Below are 17,005 nucleotides of genomic sequence, written 5' to 3'. Positions count from 1 at the left end.
CTATTATTATTACTACTTGCAATATTTTAAATGTGATTGCTAGGATCATACATCTTCAACAATCAGCTGCTTGCAATCTATTGTGTATACATCATTACCTTCGGTGTTATTAACTTTTGGGTCTTCAACAGATAATTAAGCCATTAATAGCATGGTATTTTACAAGACTGTATTTTAAGTCTTATCTGCAGATGCAAAATGTATCTTTTTAAGCCCCTCAAAATGGCAGAAATGCCAATTAGTTATTTTCAGTATATAGGAATAAGAACACAAAACATGAAATAAATTCAGAGGACTGAGCAGCAGTGTCAGTCTGTAAACACCAAACAACTAGCAAAGGCCTTCTTGTTCTGCCACTGGTACACAGACTAACAACTTTGTGGAAAGCAATCCTCCCCCTCCCATAAAAAGTGAAATATTCTTACTCCTATTTTTAGGTTTCAACTTATTCATAGACTTAACAAGGCAGGTGTATTCCAAGTATTAATGGAATTAGAACAATTCAGTAAATTATCCTAGGAATAAATAACTGTTGTCAGTATCATATTCCAATGCCTTCTGAATGTCAGTTTCTTAAGATTGTGCTTTCTTACTTTCTCCTTTAATAACAGGAGAGCTCCAGCAGGTCCTGAACGTTGCTCTCTTCTCCCCTCTCTTTCACTGACAGCATTTTTGAAAAGTGGCAGTGAATAGGAACAACACCAGACTTTTCTTCCCTGAAAGTATAAGATCTACAGTTCTCTTTTCTCAGCTCTGTTCTTCCTCCACTTCTTCACAACCATCATCACCTAAAATAAGCTTCATATTACAGTGTAAACTGGAAGGTTTGTTTTCAAGACAAGTTATTTAAAAACGAATAAAATAAAATTAGTTTTACACAAGATGTAAATAAGCAAAAAAAAAAAAAAATTCACCTACAAAATCCCTATTTTCAAAGATCTAACTGTAATTAAGGAAATGGGAGCATTTACTGCAGTGAAAAGTACAACAGGACGATGTTTTGTAATCAGAGGTCTTCAGGAAGTTCAAACTGCAGGCAAATGTTTCAGCATTTTGACTCCAGCTTTTCCTCTCTTGAACACTGTCTTTGATGGATGATGATTAGCTAGCAATATGGCTAGTTTTATATGGGTTTTTTTGTTTGTTTGTTTGTTGTTTTTTTTATATACCAATCAGAACAGACAGGAGACAAGTTTTTTTGTACACAAGCACCTTTACTGGTCTATCTCAGCTCATACCACTACCTACAGATCTTGCCTTATATTCAGTCTTCCTTAGACATCATGCCAGAAATCCTCTGCATACCTCCTTAATTTGACTTCTTATGAAAAGCTTTAGAGCCTGGAACAAACACTCCTACTTCCTGAATCATTTCCAGCCTTCAATTGTTTCTCAGAATTTTCTTAAAACTAAGCAGATCCACAAAATTCTTCAAACTTTCTTGACTTTTTACAGTAGTTTCTATTCTGCCACGAGAAATGATTCTGTTGTGTCCTCCCACAGCCTATATTCTAGATGTATACACTTTACCCACAGAGCAATACATTCCAGCCACCAAAGTGTCCACAGAAGATCCCTGAAGACCAATTAACAATTCCTTTATTACACTGATATATGAAGTACAAAATTTCTTGTTAAACATTTTAATGTAAACTTGCAAAAAAGTAACTGAAAGAAGAAAATACACCAACTAAATTATTTGACATTATCTAGTATGCTAACTATCATGCTACATATAAATATGCATGCATAACAACTAATTTCTAAACTAATTTCTAGCCCTAATTACAACTGAGGCAAAACACAAAATGAGACATGAACTAAACCAGCATACTGAACCCACAGGATACTTTTAAATTTGTTTTTGTGAAAAAGAAACCTGCTGTTAATACGCTGTGGGAGTTAGTAGAAGACTATGAAGCTTGGTGAGAAATTATTAGATTTAGATTCCGCAGCCTTGCATAGCTTTGAAAGAAAAAGAAAAACATTACTAGTAATTCATATTTTTCAAGAGTTATTTCTCACTTAAAAACAAATAAATAAATAAGCAGGCAGACTTAAAACATACTTTATTTTAAAAATATACATTCAAGTAAATATCTGGAAATTCATTGCACATTACTGAAAAAGCACATGAAACTTTTTTGAAAGATAATGTGTACAAGCCTGGTTACGTCATGGTTGACGGTTTAACTTGAACTGTAATGGAAAAAGATATCATTACAGTTAAGTAATTAATTTGTAGTTTATAGATATAGGTAAGTATTAATTTATTAGCACCTCAATATGAAGTTTGAGTTCTATTTTACAATGTTTATAGAAAGAAACATTGGATCAATGCAATATCCTAAAATCAAAGTGCTACTCAGGTTGCACGGAGCTTAATACTAAAACCAATGTAAACAAAGTAAAACAGCACAAAGAAAGCATATAAATTACTCAAGTATGCACCATACCATACATATATCGTATTCTTTTTTAAAAAAAATATGAATCTCATCATCAATTGATAAATAAATAGTAAAATTTCCATGAGATAGTTATTGTCTCCATCTTGAACAACAGAGGCAAGCATTGCTAATAGCAAGGAATTCTCTTATCTAAAAGATTAGATCTCTTCTGAGAACTGTCGTTGAAGTAAAAGGCTTACATTACTTATCTTGTGGCTTTTTCTCTCTCACCAGCATAGCTTTGCATCCTCTTGCTTCCATGACAGTATAGCTACAAGTCTTCCTTCAATTCCAGAAATAGTGTTATTCTTCAGCCACAGGTTTAAAACACAAAGAAAATTTAAGACAAGCTCATAATATCCAGTTCAATTTGTGACCAAAACTTTTAATCTAAGGTTAAAAACCACTTTAAATTAAGAACTGATTTTCATTCTTTGGGGCTCCTTCCTTAATTGACACTGTTACCCACAGCTCAGATACAATTTTAAATTTTTTCCCAAACATTCTCCTGAGAGCTTTCACCTCTTTTACCCGGGAATGATCTTCTCCTATAACAACATGGGACACACCTTCCTCAAGAAGAGGAACTACTTTTGCACCATAAAAACGGAGCTCCAAAGCTCTAACTGATAGTCTTGTGCCATGGATTTTGGTACTGGGCTTGTTAATAGTAGCATAATAGTCCACATAAATAGTGTTTCCTCTGAATATACACAGTTGACAGCTGTTCCATGAGTATCGTTCTTCTAACTCAGCAATCAAGTCCAAAGGCATCCTCTTATTATCCTTCACTCTTGAGAACACTTCCTTGAGTTGTGCAACATCTGTATCTGCTGTGTAGCTGTCTCCATAGCAATCATACTCACGAGCAAAATGTTCTTTTGTGTCAGGAGACATGTGAATCATAAAGGCTGGCTGCCAAGGTACCAGCATTTTGGACTGAAAACACTGAAGAAGCCACTCTGCTTTAACCACATCATATTTGTTGGAAGCAATGATGTTTTTAACTCTGACATTCTCAGCTCCTACAATGACACAGTAAGTGTCAGGTCCAGGGTTCTGTACCACACTGCCACCACATTCAGCTATTTTGCTTTCCAGTTCAGACTTGGAGTATCTTCCTGTTCCTGTCATAACACAAAATTCTACATCCTCAAACACACTGGAAACTTTGTTGACATTAGAAAGATCGGGAGCTTTAAATTGCTCAGCTATTCCAATTACCTTCTTCACCTTTGGTACAGTTCTCCTTTTCTTCTCTTGTGGCTCATCATATTCATCAATATATAGGTGCTTGGATGCCAGCTTCCCTTCTGCTCTGCTTCTAAGATGTTCTAGCATGTCCAAAGTCATGCATTCATACCATTCTTTGTCCTCTCTTATTTTTTCAATTCTGGGGAATCTCAAAGTACAGTCAGTTTTGTACATATCACTGTCAACAATCTCAGCTGCCTTGATCTGAACTATGACAGAGTTGCAAGGCTCAATGTACATTTCAGGTTTTTCAGTGCCACACAAAATGTTACAAGGAGGGTCCTTCCTATTGTAAGGCTTCCAATGTTTAGCCAGTTTCAAACCCAGATCATATAACTCCTTCATAGTGTAGCCAGAGCCAACACGACAAATAGAGTGGAAAGCAGTAGGTTTTTCATTTGGAGCTGGAGTTTCTGCAATAGCACACAGAAAATGAGACATCATTCCACCACGTGAGCCTTTTCCCCAGTACCCACCAACAATAAGAAGATCTAGCTCATCCATCAGCCCGTTGACATATTCCGGCTTGATTTTTAACCAGCCTTCCCCACGTTTGTCAGGCTTGTAGGTGGACATGGGATCTTTTATCATAATCCCTTCCTCTCTGTTATCTATTGCTTCATTTAAAGCATCAATTACTTCTTTTCTTGTCCTGGCACTTTTTTTATGTACAACATGTATCCTGCCTGTTACTGGGGTAAATACATTATTTAAGATCTTGTATCTTTTGCTCAGGGATTCATGACCCAACTTCTGATCATTTATCATTAATACATCAAACACACAGAAGCAGGTCTGCAGATCAGAGTCCTCTACCATTCTTTTGATGTCAAATTTGTTTCCTTTTTGCATAAAGGTTTGTGTTTCAGGATTGTAAGCCATCATTTCACCATCAAGAATGCAATTTTGTATGTCATTTTTAAATACATTATGAATAAACGGTGTTAATGAGCCATCAAGAGGGGAAGCACCAAACTGCTGAGTATAGTCAAACCCGTTTCTGGAAAAATATTTATACACATCACCATCTTTGTGCATCTGCATACGTTCACCATCCAGTTTAGTTTCTATGTAGAATACCTGGTTATTCATCTGCTTCTCAATTTGCTGGACGTCAGCAATAGCAGCGAGCATTGGTTTAAAGGCAGAAAATAACATGATAGAAACATCGCTAAGTGAGACAGAGGGATCGTGCAGCTGCCTACAAACTTTTTCCAAATCTGTTGTGACATTGTGTAATTCAGCAGCATCAGGATGAAAAATTGAAAATATCGTTTGTTGACTAACACCAAGTTTTAGATCCTTTATAATCATCCGGATAAGCCACTTTTGCTCGAGTGCTGTGCTTTGGGTAATTAATTGAAGAAGGCTTTTCTTTACCAGTCCCTTGTTTTTTGCAGCATTGTTGTTTGCAATGGCATCCAGCAGTTCATTGACCTGCTCTACAGTCAACCTGCCTCGCTTAGGGCTTCGGGGTTTTAACACAAAGTATGCAATCATTGCAAAGTCTCCGGCATCTCCTCGTGAACCAGTGGGCGTTCTGTAATTTAAAAGCTTCACAGCATCCTTTCCATCTTTTGGTAGGTTAAGCAGCTCAATGTAAAGCTTTGCAAGCATGGTTTCCTTAATTCCATACGCCATCCTTTCCCTTTCCAGCTGTGGAAGAATAAGTCGCATAGCAGGATAGAAAGAATCGGTGACATCTTTCTCTTTTTGATGGAGAGCACTGTGGAATTTCCTCCAGGAATCCAAGAAATCCTTGAAGTACTTAGTTTTCTCCGGACGGGATTTACACTTCTGTATTCGCTCCAGGGTGGAACACAGGTCTGCAAAAGGCACATGTGAGGCCACTGTTCTTTTAGGAGAAAGCTGTGAGGCGGGTGCAGAAGCCATCCAGGTAGGTTTTTTCACTAAACCAGAAAAATACACACGTTTGTAAAGGAAGGAGATGCCAGCATATTATTCCATCTCAAAAGAAAATAAAATACATACAGGATGTGCCCCTCAGTACACACCCTTGCTGTGGGCAGGCCCACTGCCACCATCACACCGTTACCACAGTATCAACGAGGCCCGCCCGCCCCTTTCCAGAGCAGAGGAGGAGTAGCAGAAGACTGGGTGAGACGGAAAGGAACCGCCGCAAGCCGCCGGCCCCAAACAGACTTACACAGAATCAGGGAAGCGCAAAGCCCGGAACCGCTGTTCTCAGCCTTCCGCCCCTCCCCTACTCCGGAAGGGGCGGAGCAGGGCGGTAGTGCCACCGCGCTGCGCCTGCGCAAAGAGCGCTGCTGCGGGGAAACCGCAACGGCCCGGCAGGGCCTGAAAAAAAAGAAGAAAACGGAAAGAGAAGCGGCGGCTGCGGCGTGACCCGGAAGCGGAAGTATACATTGCCTGACCCGGAAGCGGGAGTTACGGCCGTTGCCTTCCTGGCTTGGGAGGAACGGAGTAGAAGTTGCGCTTTGGGCCCGTGCTCGGCTGAGGCTCCGCCGGCGGCGGTCACCGCGGGACGATGAGGCGGGTGGGTCTGATTCCTTCCTGTCTGCCCCGCTGGGAAGTTGGCGCGGGAGGCGGGGTCATCTGGGTCTCTGCCGCGGGAGGCCGCGGGTGCGCTGGGAGCCGGCGGCTGTTCTGTGGGTGAACGCGGCTCCGCTTGGCCGAACGCGGGCGTCTGTGCCAGCGGCTCTGAGAAGCTCTTTCGTGTGCCTTCCTCCCGGCCGGGATAACGGAGGCTGCGACGTGTTTCCCCCCCTCACCCTCCGGGCCTCATTAGTTTCTATGTGACGCAGCCCCTACGCGCGGGGGTGTTTGAAGAAGGCAGGGCAAGAGATGAAGACTTCTTTCTCCTTAGTGTGTCACGGGAATAAATGGAAAAGACGGAGCAGGCTGTAAAAATGGAACTAGTACGTTTTAAGAGTCCGTACTCACTAGAATGCCAAGGCTCTAAGATTGTAACAGCCGTCATTTTTGCTGTTGCTCTTGTTTTCTTAACACAGTGCCATCATAACTTGGGATATACTTGTAAGAGTCATGAGGATTTGTCAGTTGTGCATGAGTGACGAGCATAATGGAGATTAAGAAAATGACATTTTCAATCATGAGCATGCACAGCTTCATGCAGAGCTATGGAAGTGTGCTCTAGTAGGAAATGAGGCTTTCTGGCTCCAGAAAACAGCCCTTAAGTGTCTGACACTGCATTGTGCACACTGTACTTTTGGCTCAGGTAGGAGTAGCTGCTTTGTTTCTGAGAGAGTTAATCAGTAAGATTTTTAGAACTGAGAGTGTGCAGTTTTCCCATTGCTATTAAACTTCTTGTAGGTCTTTTTTTTCCGGACTAGTTCTTTCTCTGGATCTGTATTTTGATAGTTGAGGACTCAATATTTCTACTTAGGGAAGCCTTTGGAAGGAGTGTGAGTAAATGTTAAACTTGTGTAAAACTTGTCTGGAGGAGGTGGAATGTAGAGGAAGAAATTACAGTAGGACAGGACAGTTATCTTCAGATTTCTCTCTGTTTTCTGAAAAAAAGGCTCTTTTTCAAAGCCATGAAGAAATCCTAAGTGCTGCAGTGATTATTAAAATTTAACATTTTTGAAGCTCTTTAAAGAGATCAGATATGTTCCTGTTCTTAACTCTAACTTTGTGTTCATATTCTGACTAAAGATTAAGTTTTGGAGGCACTGTAGATCTACTATGACTTTATTATTATATGCTATACATGCTTTATGCTATATATAATGTATGTAGTCCAAGACATTTCAGAGTGGTTCTCAAACTACATTATAAAATTATGTTTTCAACTTTATCAGTTCTTTCGTGCAAAAGCTTGAGTATGGTATGCTTGGCTTCATCAGTGAGTCAGGTGCATAACTTCTAAGAGTACTGGCTGTCAGCACTCCTGAAGCTTATTTCAAATAATCAATTAAAAACATTGATCGTGTGTAACGCAAAAAGCAATTTTACTCAAAGTTCCCAAATGAAATTGTCTTTCAGGCAGAGATCAAGCACGGAAAATCGTCACATACAAAGGTAAATGTTTTATAATATGATTAGTGTGTAAGATAGCTTTTTCAGTAGTAAAAACATAGGGAAAGACAAAAAATATGATTAAGTCTGTGGCAAATACAAAAATAGTTTCATCTGCTGTTCAAAATGGGTGAATAATTGTTCAGAAGTTTTTATGGACTTAGTTGATAATGATATTAATATGCTTTAGAGCACAGCAGAATACCATTTAAACATTTTGCTTGTGAAGACAATTTTTTTTTCATGGTTTTTATTATTATGATTATTTACGTTCTGGGTGGTTACTTAAGTATGAAACATGTAGCTTATCTGATGAAACACAAAAGTCTGTCAGTGGCAACAATTCCTGGACCATAGATTCAGCAGTGAAGACAGGTAGATAAGACTGCAACTCAGGGCTGCCAAATTTCACTTCTGTTTTGAGATGCAGTACAATTTGTAACTTTGTAAACCAAACTGATCTTTAATGGTCTTTAAACAAGATGCATTGTTTGAGGCACAGCAGCCTTCTGGCTATGTCTTAATTTCAGATAGTTTTTAATGTTGACTTGTGCCATGCTTCTGTTCTACAGCAGAAACCTTTAACACAGAAGAACTTAGTATTATAAGTCTGTTTTCTGCTTGATTACCAGTATAATCAAAAAAGCTTTCACAAAAGCTGTCTTTTCTTATATAGCTTTATCAGAAAGACAGGAGGAAATTTGAATCAAATAGATGATAAAATTCTAATCATAATCATGACTAGGAAAAGAGCAATAGGGCTTTGTTTATATAGTCTGAAGAATTTGGTTTCTGGTAGCAAGGCTTGATTTATGAAATCCTGTTGTTTCACATATATATTTTAATAATGTAATAGTTGTTTTGTTGGATGAAGTGTAATAGCACTTTGGTAATACAAAATTACGTTGAGTTTTAGTTGTTGGACACGTTATATTTTCTACTCCAGTAGCAAAGTATAGCAGCAGTATTTCAGTAGTTTAGCACCTTGGTAGTATTATTTTACTGAAATGAAAATAGGAAGCTATGCAGAAATGAAGCTAATGTACTCACAGCTGGTTTTATAACTTACCTATTTCCTAATATCAATCCTTAGTGTATATGGAATAGCCATCTACAAAGCATCTTATTGTCTTACGTACCATTTTTGACCTTTTTTATTAGTCATTTTTATTCCTCTTTTATGCATGTCTTGTAGAGAGAGCTTTTTTGGGCTCTGTTTTCTTTCATAAGGAAGCAAAATTGGATAGGAGGTGTGTAGGAGGAGTGTTTTTATTGTGTTGTTACCAGTGCTACTAATCTTGGTCTTCTAATTCAATGTAGGAAATGTTTGTCCACTTACAGAACCGCAGAATGGTCAAAGTTGCAAAGGACCATTTGGGATCATCTAGTTTATCTCCAGTGCACCAAGCAGGGTCACCTAGAACACATTGTCCAGGAGATCACATCCAGGCAGGTTTTTAATATCTCAGAATAGGAGATGCCATAAACTCTGTGGGCAGCCCATTCCAATGCTCTGTCTCTTTCAAAGTAAATAAGCTTTTCCTCATGTGCAGTTGGAACTTTCTGTGTTTCAGTTTGAGTCCATTGCCTCTTGTCATGTTGTCAGGCACCATGGGAAACACCCTAAACTCATCCTGTTGATACTCTCTCTTAAGGTATTTGTACACATTAATAAGATCCCCTCTCAGTCTTCTCTGGGCAAAAACAGGCGTTGTTCACTCATTCTTTCCTCATAGGAGAGATACTCCAGCCCTTTAATCAGCTTTGTAGCCCTCTTCTGGACTTGCTGGGGCTCCATGCCTTTACTGGGGAGCCCAGAATTGCACACACTACTCCAGTTGTGGCCTCACCAGGGTTCTGGCTCTCACCAGAACGTCCCTCAGCCTGCTGGCAACGCTCTTTCTAATGAACCCCAGGATCTCATTGGCCTTGACCACAAAGACACACTGCTAGCTCATGATCAGCCTGCTGTCCACCAGGACTCCCAGGTCCTTCTCTGCAGAGCTGCATTCCACTAGGTCAGCCTCCAGCCTGTACCAGTACATGGGTTCTTCCTCCCAATATATAGGATCCTGCTTTTGCCCTTGTTGAATTTCATGATGATCTTCTCCCCTCAACTTTCCATCTAATTCAGGTCTCTCTGAATGGCAGTGCAGTTCTGTGATGTATCTGCCTCTTCACCCAATTTGGTATCAGCAAACTTGCTGAGGGTGTGCTCTCTCCCTTCATGTGCCTTGATGAATAAGTTGAATGCAACAGATCCCTGGGGGGCACCACTAGCTACAGGCCTCTAGCCAGACTCAGTACCACTGATCACAACACTGAGCTCCAGTCAACCAGTTCTTAATCCACCTTGCTGTCCATTCATCTAACCCATGTTTTCTGAGCTCACTTACGACAAAAGAAAGTTCTGTTAGAAATGGAAATATCTAATATCCTTTGTCCTAAATTGATTGCAAAACTTAAGTTTTCAGGCAACATTTGTGCATACTTGAATGTGGATACTGAATATGAATTCATAAATAATATAAGAAAATTGAGTTGGAATAGTTGTTCTCTAGGCTATTTCTTTTTTCACCGCTTCTGCATGTTTGGAGTAGATAGAGTGTGTAAAAGGTTCTTCACATTGCACTTGGTGAATGTGCAAATCTTAAGGTGTAACATTTATTTCTGATTTACTTGTAATCATTTGCATAAAAGATGGCAGTTTTTCCTGGACTTTTTGCATGCTCATCTGGGGAGTGCAAAGACTGGCTTATAGAGGTGACCATTTTTTAGCCTGATCCACAGAATTTAATCCTTTATTTTAGGACATCACTTTCATCTTCTGCGTTGTATGTTTATGATGCCTCTTTTCTTTTTGAACTTACCAACAGTTGTGCTTTTCATCGATCAGGGTAGCATAACATAGGTAGCTATTGTTCTCAGTGGTCTTGTAGCTAAATGGCATGACTGTCATCATACACATTCAGTATGGCTTACAGACCTGAGAGCATACAACTATCATTATAGATCAGAACTAAGAAAAAAAATAGCAAAATGTGCATTACAGATGTAAGCACAATGTGGTATCTTGCTGTAATGGAGTTTCTTTCTTCTGGTAGGTTGATGTGTATTCTGTAATCACAGTTGATCAAGGTTGTGCAATACAACACTTAAACAATGGCTGTCCCTACATGTGCGCTGTTAGCCTTGACTGGTTGCAGAGTGAAGTACATAGGCTTACTGAATGTTCCTCTTAACATTACTTAATCAGTAGCAGTGTAGAAAGAAGAGCTATTTTTGTTTGTGTTCCCTGGATTCTAGAATTACTTACGAGAACCTTTGACAAACAGATGTGTATGTTTTCTGCCATGGACAACAGGGATGAATGAGGGAAAATGCAGGTTGAGGTTCCAGTAAATTAATCTTTAGTGCTACTGTTAGATATTGCCTGTTGAAATACTGTAATTGGGATTTAGGATTATTTTAAAGCCTTTTGCTTATGTTTGCTTTTCTACTTATTACTCAGATCTGAACGTTTTCCAAAAATTGGAAGGAGTTTTCCCATCAAGTATAATGTTTATGCTTTTGTGTAATAATGTACAACAAAGCATTCATACTTTCAGAAGATTAAAGCAATTCCTTTTTTCTCTTATATTTATATTTCTTTTTGGATTTTTTACAGGATTTACGTGGAGTAGAAGATCACTGACTACTACAATGGAAAAGTCACGGATGCTTTGGACCTTTGTTGAAAGATGGCTACTAGCTTTGGCTTCCTGGTCTTGGGGTCTCTGCCGTATTTCTCTTTTACCTTTGATAGTAACTTTCCACTTGTATGGAGGCATCATACTACTCTTACTAATATTTGTGTCAATAGCAGGTATATTATATAAATTCCAGGATATGCTGCTTTACTTTCCTGAACAACCCTCTTCATCACGCCTTTATGTTCCTATGCCTACTGGTATACCACATGAAAATATCTTCATCAAAACCAAAGATGGAGTTCTTCTCAATCTTATTCTGCTGAGATACACGGGGGACAATGCAGCATATTCTCCAACCATCATTTACTTTCATGGGAATGCAGGCAACATTGGCCACAGGTTGCCAAATGCTTTGTTAATGCTAGTAAACCTGAAAGTAAACTTAATCCTAGTTGATTATAGAGGGTATGGAAAAAGTGAAGGAGAAGCAAGTGAAGAAGGCTTGTACATAGATTCTGAGGCTGTGTTAGACTATGTAATGACTCGGTCTGATCTTGATAAAACAAAAATTTTTCTCTTTGGCCGTTCCTTAGGGGGAGCAGTAGCTATTCATTTAGCATCTGAAAATTCCCATAGGATTTCTGCCATCATGGTTGAGAACACCTTTCTTAGCATCCCACATATGGCCAGCACTTTGTTTTCTTTCTTTCCAATGAGATACCTTCCTTTATGGTGCTACAAAAATAAGTTTCTGTCCTACAGAAAAATCTCTCAGTGCAGAATGCCTTCGCTCTTCATCTCTGGGTTGTCTGACCAGTTAATTCCACCAGTTATGATGAAGCAACTTTATGAATTATCCCCAGCTCGGACTAAGAGATTGGCAATTTTTCCTGATGGAACTCATAATGACACTTGGCAGTGCCAGGGATATTTCACTGCACTCGAACAGTTCATCAAAGAAGTAATAAAGAGTCATTCCTCTGAAGAAATGGCAAAAACATCATCTAATGTAACAATAATATAACTGATATTCTTCTTTGGTGTAGGGTAAACCTGCACTGTGTCTTGGTTTGTGAGAAGTGGTAAAAGAAATGCCCATTTTTAAATGTATGTCATGTCTGTACTTGCCTGAAGAGTGAAATTAAACTTTGAAAGGTCTGATGCTTTATTAAGATGTTCCGGATAACTTTTACATTTGCAGCATTGTAAATGAACCATTTTATGTCTTTCTCATACTTTTTTGATATCTCCAAATATTCCATTTGTTTGATATGTACAACAGTTGCTATTAAAAGGAAAAAAAAAATAATCGCTACAAGAATAGTACAGAACACATTAGTTTAGAACAATGGGAGGCTTCACTGCTGTGTGTGTGAGCTTTATGGACAGTCATGGTTAGCTCAATGATTTGTTGTTTCTCCTAGAGTTTATTTAAATTGTGCCATGCATGAGATAGTTTTATTCCTTGAAATTTTATATTATGCAAGGTGGGAAGTCTTTTAATGTTAAATAATGTACAAGAATATTAATGATACTGTATACTTACAGGTATACTATCCTTCATTATTTTTTTTAAAACAGTTATGCATACGTGTATATATATATACACGTATATATATATATGTGTGTGTAGTATATATATATATATATATATATATATATATATTTCAAACTACAATTGAAGAGGAAAAGACATTTTCCCTGTTTTCAATTTACTGTTTGTATTATAGTATGGCCCATTTTTTATTATCAAGTTGTAAGCAGCTGAACATGATGGCTGATGGATTTTGCCCGGGCAATTTCTTCGTAAAAGATAAAGGTAACACTCAAAAAGAGAACAGCATGATTTGACTTTTAAAGGTCTTGTCCAGCTAAGTCTCTCATCGCTAACTTACAGGCAAACTGTTGATGTTGTCAGCCCATATACCTGAGGTAGGATTTCCTAAGGCAGAGTGGTCACTATGATGGAAGGGAGCATCACACAAGTTATCTATTTGTGTTTGGTTTTAAGTGTCCGTGCCCTTTGTTTCTTTTGGAGGTATAAATAAATCTAAATAAATACCAATGATTACAGCTGGGGAGTAACACAGACTGACATTACAGTAAGAGTAACAAAAATGAGCACCACATTAACAAGTATAAGATTAGTTGGAGAACATTAATACTCTCTTGCTTGTAAAACAAATTTTTATTTTTTTTTTACACTTCTGTCCCATGGTGTGAAAGTAGCCTATGCATTGGCAGTAGAACTGAGTTTTCTTTAGTTATACTGAAATTTTTTAGGATCGTATCTCATCATATCAGAGCCAGCAATGCTCTGAATGAGCCTGATTCTGACTGGATGTTGGGTTTTGGCTTTATCCAAGTAATCTTTCCAAAGTTGTATGGTATTACTTCAGTTTAATGGGGTGTGTTGTGTAAATTATTCTACAGATTGATTTGCTTATCTGCTGCAGCTAAGAGTTTGCCTCTTCAAGAAATTTTTATGGGAAGAGCTGTGGAAAAATCTTCCACCAAACCTGTACAATTTCCCTTCAGGTTGAAATTTTTAAATAAATTATTTTTTTCACTGTGATGCTGTGATTCAGAAAAGCATCACAATATTTTAAGCTTGAGCATAAGTTCTTTTGTTGAATAAAACTGCTTTCCTGAACTAGTGCTTCAGTAGTTATGCCTCCAATTTTTTACATGGAATTGGTTATTATGTGGACATGCATGTTGTCAAGATTAAAGATAATGATACTTATTTTATTATAAACAATATTATCTTTTCTAATTTTTTTTCTTTTTTAAACAAGCATACATACCAGAAATTGCTTCTAACTCTGGTAAGTATATTTTGTCATTCTATTACTAAGATCTGTTCAGAAATGGTTGAAAAAGGTGTAGACACTTTTGAACCTGAAGATTTAAAATCATTGTAGACAAAGTATAGCTTAGAACTTGACAAACCATCTCTTCAAATGTGCAATGGTCATTTTTTTTTCAGAGATTTTTAGAGAAAAGATTTTGGTGCCATTTGATTTGGGAGGACTGAGGAGCATTCTCTTTTTGTGATGTTTTAAAAAACAGTGCTGGTTCTTCTGTCACCCATGATATATTGCTTCAGTTATTTCTTTTGAATACTTTTGAATTAAGGTGGAAGGATAAGGGAGAAAGAAAAATAAGTGGATGTGTACTACTTTTTCTGAAAATAAGTGGGAAAGCCAAAAGAAAAAAAAATTACTTGAAGACTAAATGCAGATAAATAGTTGTTTCAAAAGCTGCCATAGCTTGCCATTAAACACTATTGTATTTTTCATTATATGTGAATTTTCTAAGTAATGGAAGATTCTACTCCACTTTGCACAGATCAAATAGGCAGGCAAAAACATCAACCCAAAACACTTACAGTACCCTTCACGCCTTCTGGATTACGTGGCATTTCCATGCAAACGAAGTATTCTTGTTTGGGCCCACAGTTAAGTCAACGTCAAATGTGTGGCCTTGGATTATGGTAAAGAGGAGTTGTTCATAGTGCACTGTATTTAAACCTTTCTTTTTATTATCAGGCCATATCTTTTCACCATAGTGTCTGCAGGACATAAAGATACCTGGTTTTACAAATACCGAGAAGATGCAGTCATCGTTTATGCATACTTAATATTATTTTCTTCCACCTTCCATATAAGGAAGAAGCAAAAATGGGCTTAATACATTGGACACATCCACGTGTAGATGAATGCCTATTATCTTTCTGTTTTTCATTGCATTGGCTATGAAAACCACTGAAAGAAGACAGGAAGAAAGTAGCTATCAAATATTCAAATGCTGTAAATATGATCTGAGGGAAAAGAAAGAAGAAACTTGTAGCTTGACAAGACAGCACTTGCTTTGTTTTGTGGTCTGCATGATGGCAACTCATGGTCGTCTGCTGTGGAAAGCCATTTTCAGGCAGTACATTGCAAGAATCATAGTAATAATTTCAAATTGCCAAAAATTCTTAAGATACTATTGCATTATTGCACTTAATTCCATTATATGTTTTCCCATACCAGTTCTCCATTTGTGTATAGATGTTTTCCAAGTGATTGTTGTATGTATATATATGTTTCATTTGAGAAGAGGAAGTTGATTTATTTTCACAGATTTGTAAGAAAGCCTTTCACACTGAATATGTTCATTAAAGGAATTGTCCCTTTTATAAGAAGAACTTTGTTTAAAAAAAAAAAAGGAAAAAAATAAGTCCAGGGGTGGAGGAGGAATGGTGGAGTGATGGAGCTGAACAGCTGTAGCTGTAGAGTCCATGTAAGGAATCGTCTAGCACAAGATCTTGTGTGTGTGGTATTAATTAGTGGAAATACTTGAGGCTTCCTGCTGATCCAAGTTTACATTCCTGGTATTTGCTTCTGAACTGTGAAATGCAGAGATAAGCTATGGTTTGAGATGGGAATAAAAGAAAAAGGTAAAGTGATAAAACTGCCCTCATGTCCATTTCTCAGGTAAAATTAGAAATATAGCACAAATGCATTTGGTAGGCTATGGACAATCTCTCAGATGAAGGGCAAATGGCTTAACTATTTATATAGAATATGCATATCAGCATCTCTTAGCTAATCATTTGTGTCACCTTGAATGTTCCTAGTGAAGTATACAAGGCTGAATACCAAGGTATGGTCTCCTATTAGCAAAAAGATGCAGACGTACCTCCATTTGTATTCCATAATTTAATTATTGAAAAGTATATTTTTATTTTGTTAATAGCAAGTGATTTTCCTAAGGATACATCTGCCAAATACAAAAGCAGTGCCTCCTGCACTGGTGGGATCAGCCTGGTGTATCCCACTGAGAATAACCTACAATGCCATCCTGTTTGTATAATTTAGAGTAGAATCCTGCAGAAGTGTAAATAGAGAAAGCATATTCAAGTTCTAAACAACACTCATGTTTTGAATTCAAGAATAGTCGTTGAATAAATGATTCAAGCTCCTTTGTTTGATTTTTCTTTAGTGTATAGTTAATGGAAAAATGTCTTATTAAAGTATTCTTAAGTTTGTAGACAAAGCATAAATGTTATTGTATATGTGCTAATTGTGGCAAAGTTTTACATTCTCATTCTAGTCTGGTTTTTACAATAAAATTAATTTTACAAAAACCACTTTTCTATTTTTATGTACTGACATATGCAATAAATTGATACATTAAAAGTGCTGTTGATGTCTTGTTCTAGTTTGTCACCTGTCTTCAGTATGAGTGCAGGGTGATTTTGTATGCCTGGTCAGGGTATCATTTTCAGTTGCCAATATAACAAACCAGAACACATGAAACAGACATCTATGTTTGTTAGAGGTGACATTTGTGGAAAGTTATTACATCTAGGGAGGGAAGATAAATTTGTCTATCTCTAAACTTTGTCACATTCTTGCTTTCACAAAGCATTAGTAAGTAAATAAAACTGATTGTAGCCCTCCATGGCTTTCTGTCACCTTTTGCCTTTCAGGGCTTCTTTTTTATCTGCAGAACTGAGAGTTGGTCTGAACATGTGTTGCCTAGGAAATATTTTTCATTGTGTTTCTGATTAATTTTACCACTCATTACTGTTAAAATTTT

General features: G+C 37.6%; 2 protein-coding genes across 5 annotated transcripts; one reads left to right on the top strand and one right to left on the bottom strand.

The window, feature by feature from the left end:
• Positions 1–1,582: 1,582 nt before the first annotated feature.
• LIG4 (DNA ligase 4) lies at positions 1,583–5,954 on the bottom strand. Of its 3 annotated transcripts, none has more exons than XM_003203219.4 (2): positions 5,872–5,954; positions 1,583–5,614 (listed from the first exon to the last, which is right to left on the bottom strand). In XM_003203219.4, exon 2 carries the CDS (start codon positions 5,595–5,597, stop codon positions 2,859–2,861), a length of 2,739 nt encoding a protein of 912 aa, XP_003203267.1. In that variant the 5' UTR covers positions 5,598–5,614; positions 5,872–5,954; the 3' UTR covers positions 1,583–2,858. The 3 variants fall into 3 exon arrangements, with proteins under 3 accessions (XP_003203267.1, XP_010726898.1, XP_010726899.1); XM_010728596.3 differs by lacking the exon at positions 5,872–5,954 and adding an exon at positions 5,697–5,865; XM_010728597.3 differs by lacking the exon at positions 5,872–5,954 and adding an exon at positions 5,720–5,865.
• Positions 5,955–6,098: 144 nt separating this feature from the next.
• On the top strand, positions 6,099–15,628 carry ABHD13 (abhydrolase domain containing 13). Of its 2 annotated transcripts, XM_003203218.4 has the most exons (3): positions 6,099–6,222; positions 7,692–7,727; positions 11,392–15,628. In XM_003203218.4, the coding sequence occupies exon 3, from the start codon at positions 11,427–11,429 to the stop codon at positions 12,438–12,440; it is 1,014 nt and encodes a 337-aa protein (XP_003203266.1). In that variant the 5' UTR covers positions 6,099–6,222; positions 7,692–7,727; positions 11,392–11,426; the 3' UTR covers positions 12,441–15,628. The 2 variants fall into 2 exon arrangements, with proteins under 2 accessions (XP_003203266.1, XP_010726897.1); XM_010728595.3 differs by lacking the exon at positions 7,692–7,727 and having other exon boundaries at positions 6,102–6,222.
• The last annotated feature ends 1,377 nt before the right edge of the window (positions 15,629–17,005 follow it).

This window comes from Meleagris gallopavo, chromosome 1, assembly GCF_000146605.3.
Source record: "Meleagris gallopavo isolate NT-WF06-2002-E0010 breed Aviagen turkey brand Nicholas breeding stock chromosome 1, Turkey_5.1, whole genome shotgun sequence".
Lineage (NCBI taxonomy): Eukaryota > Metazoa > Chordata > Aves > Galliformes > Phasianidae > Meleagris > Meleagris gallopavo.
Note: the sequence above shows the minus strand (reverse complement) of the source record. Positions and strands in the feature narration are given on the sequence as shown.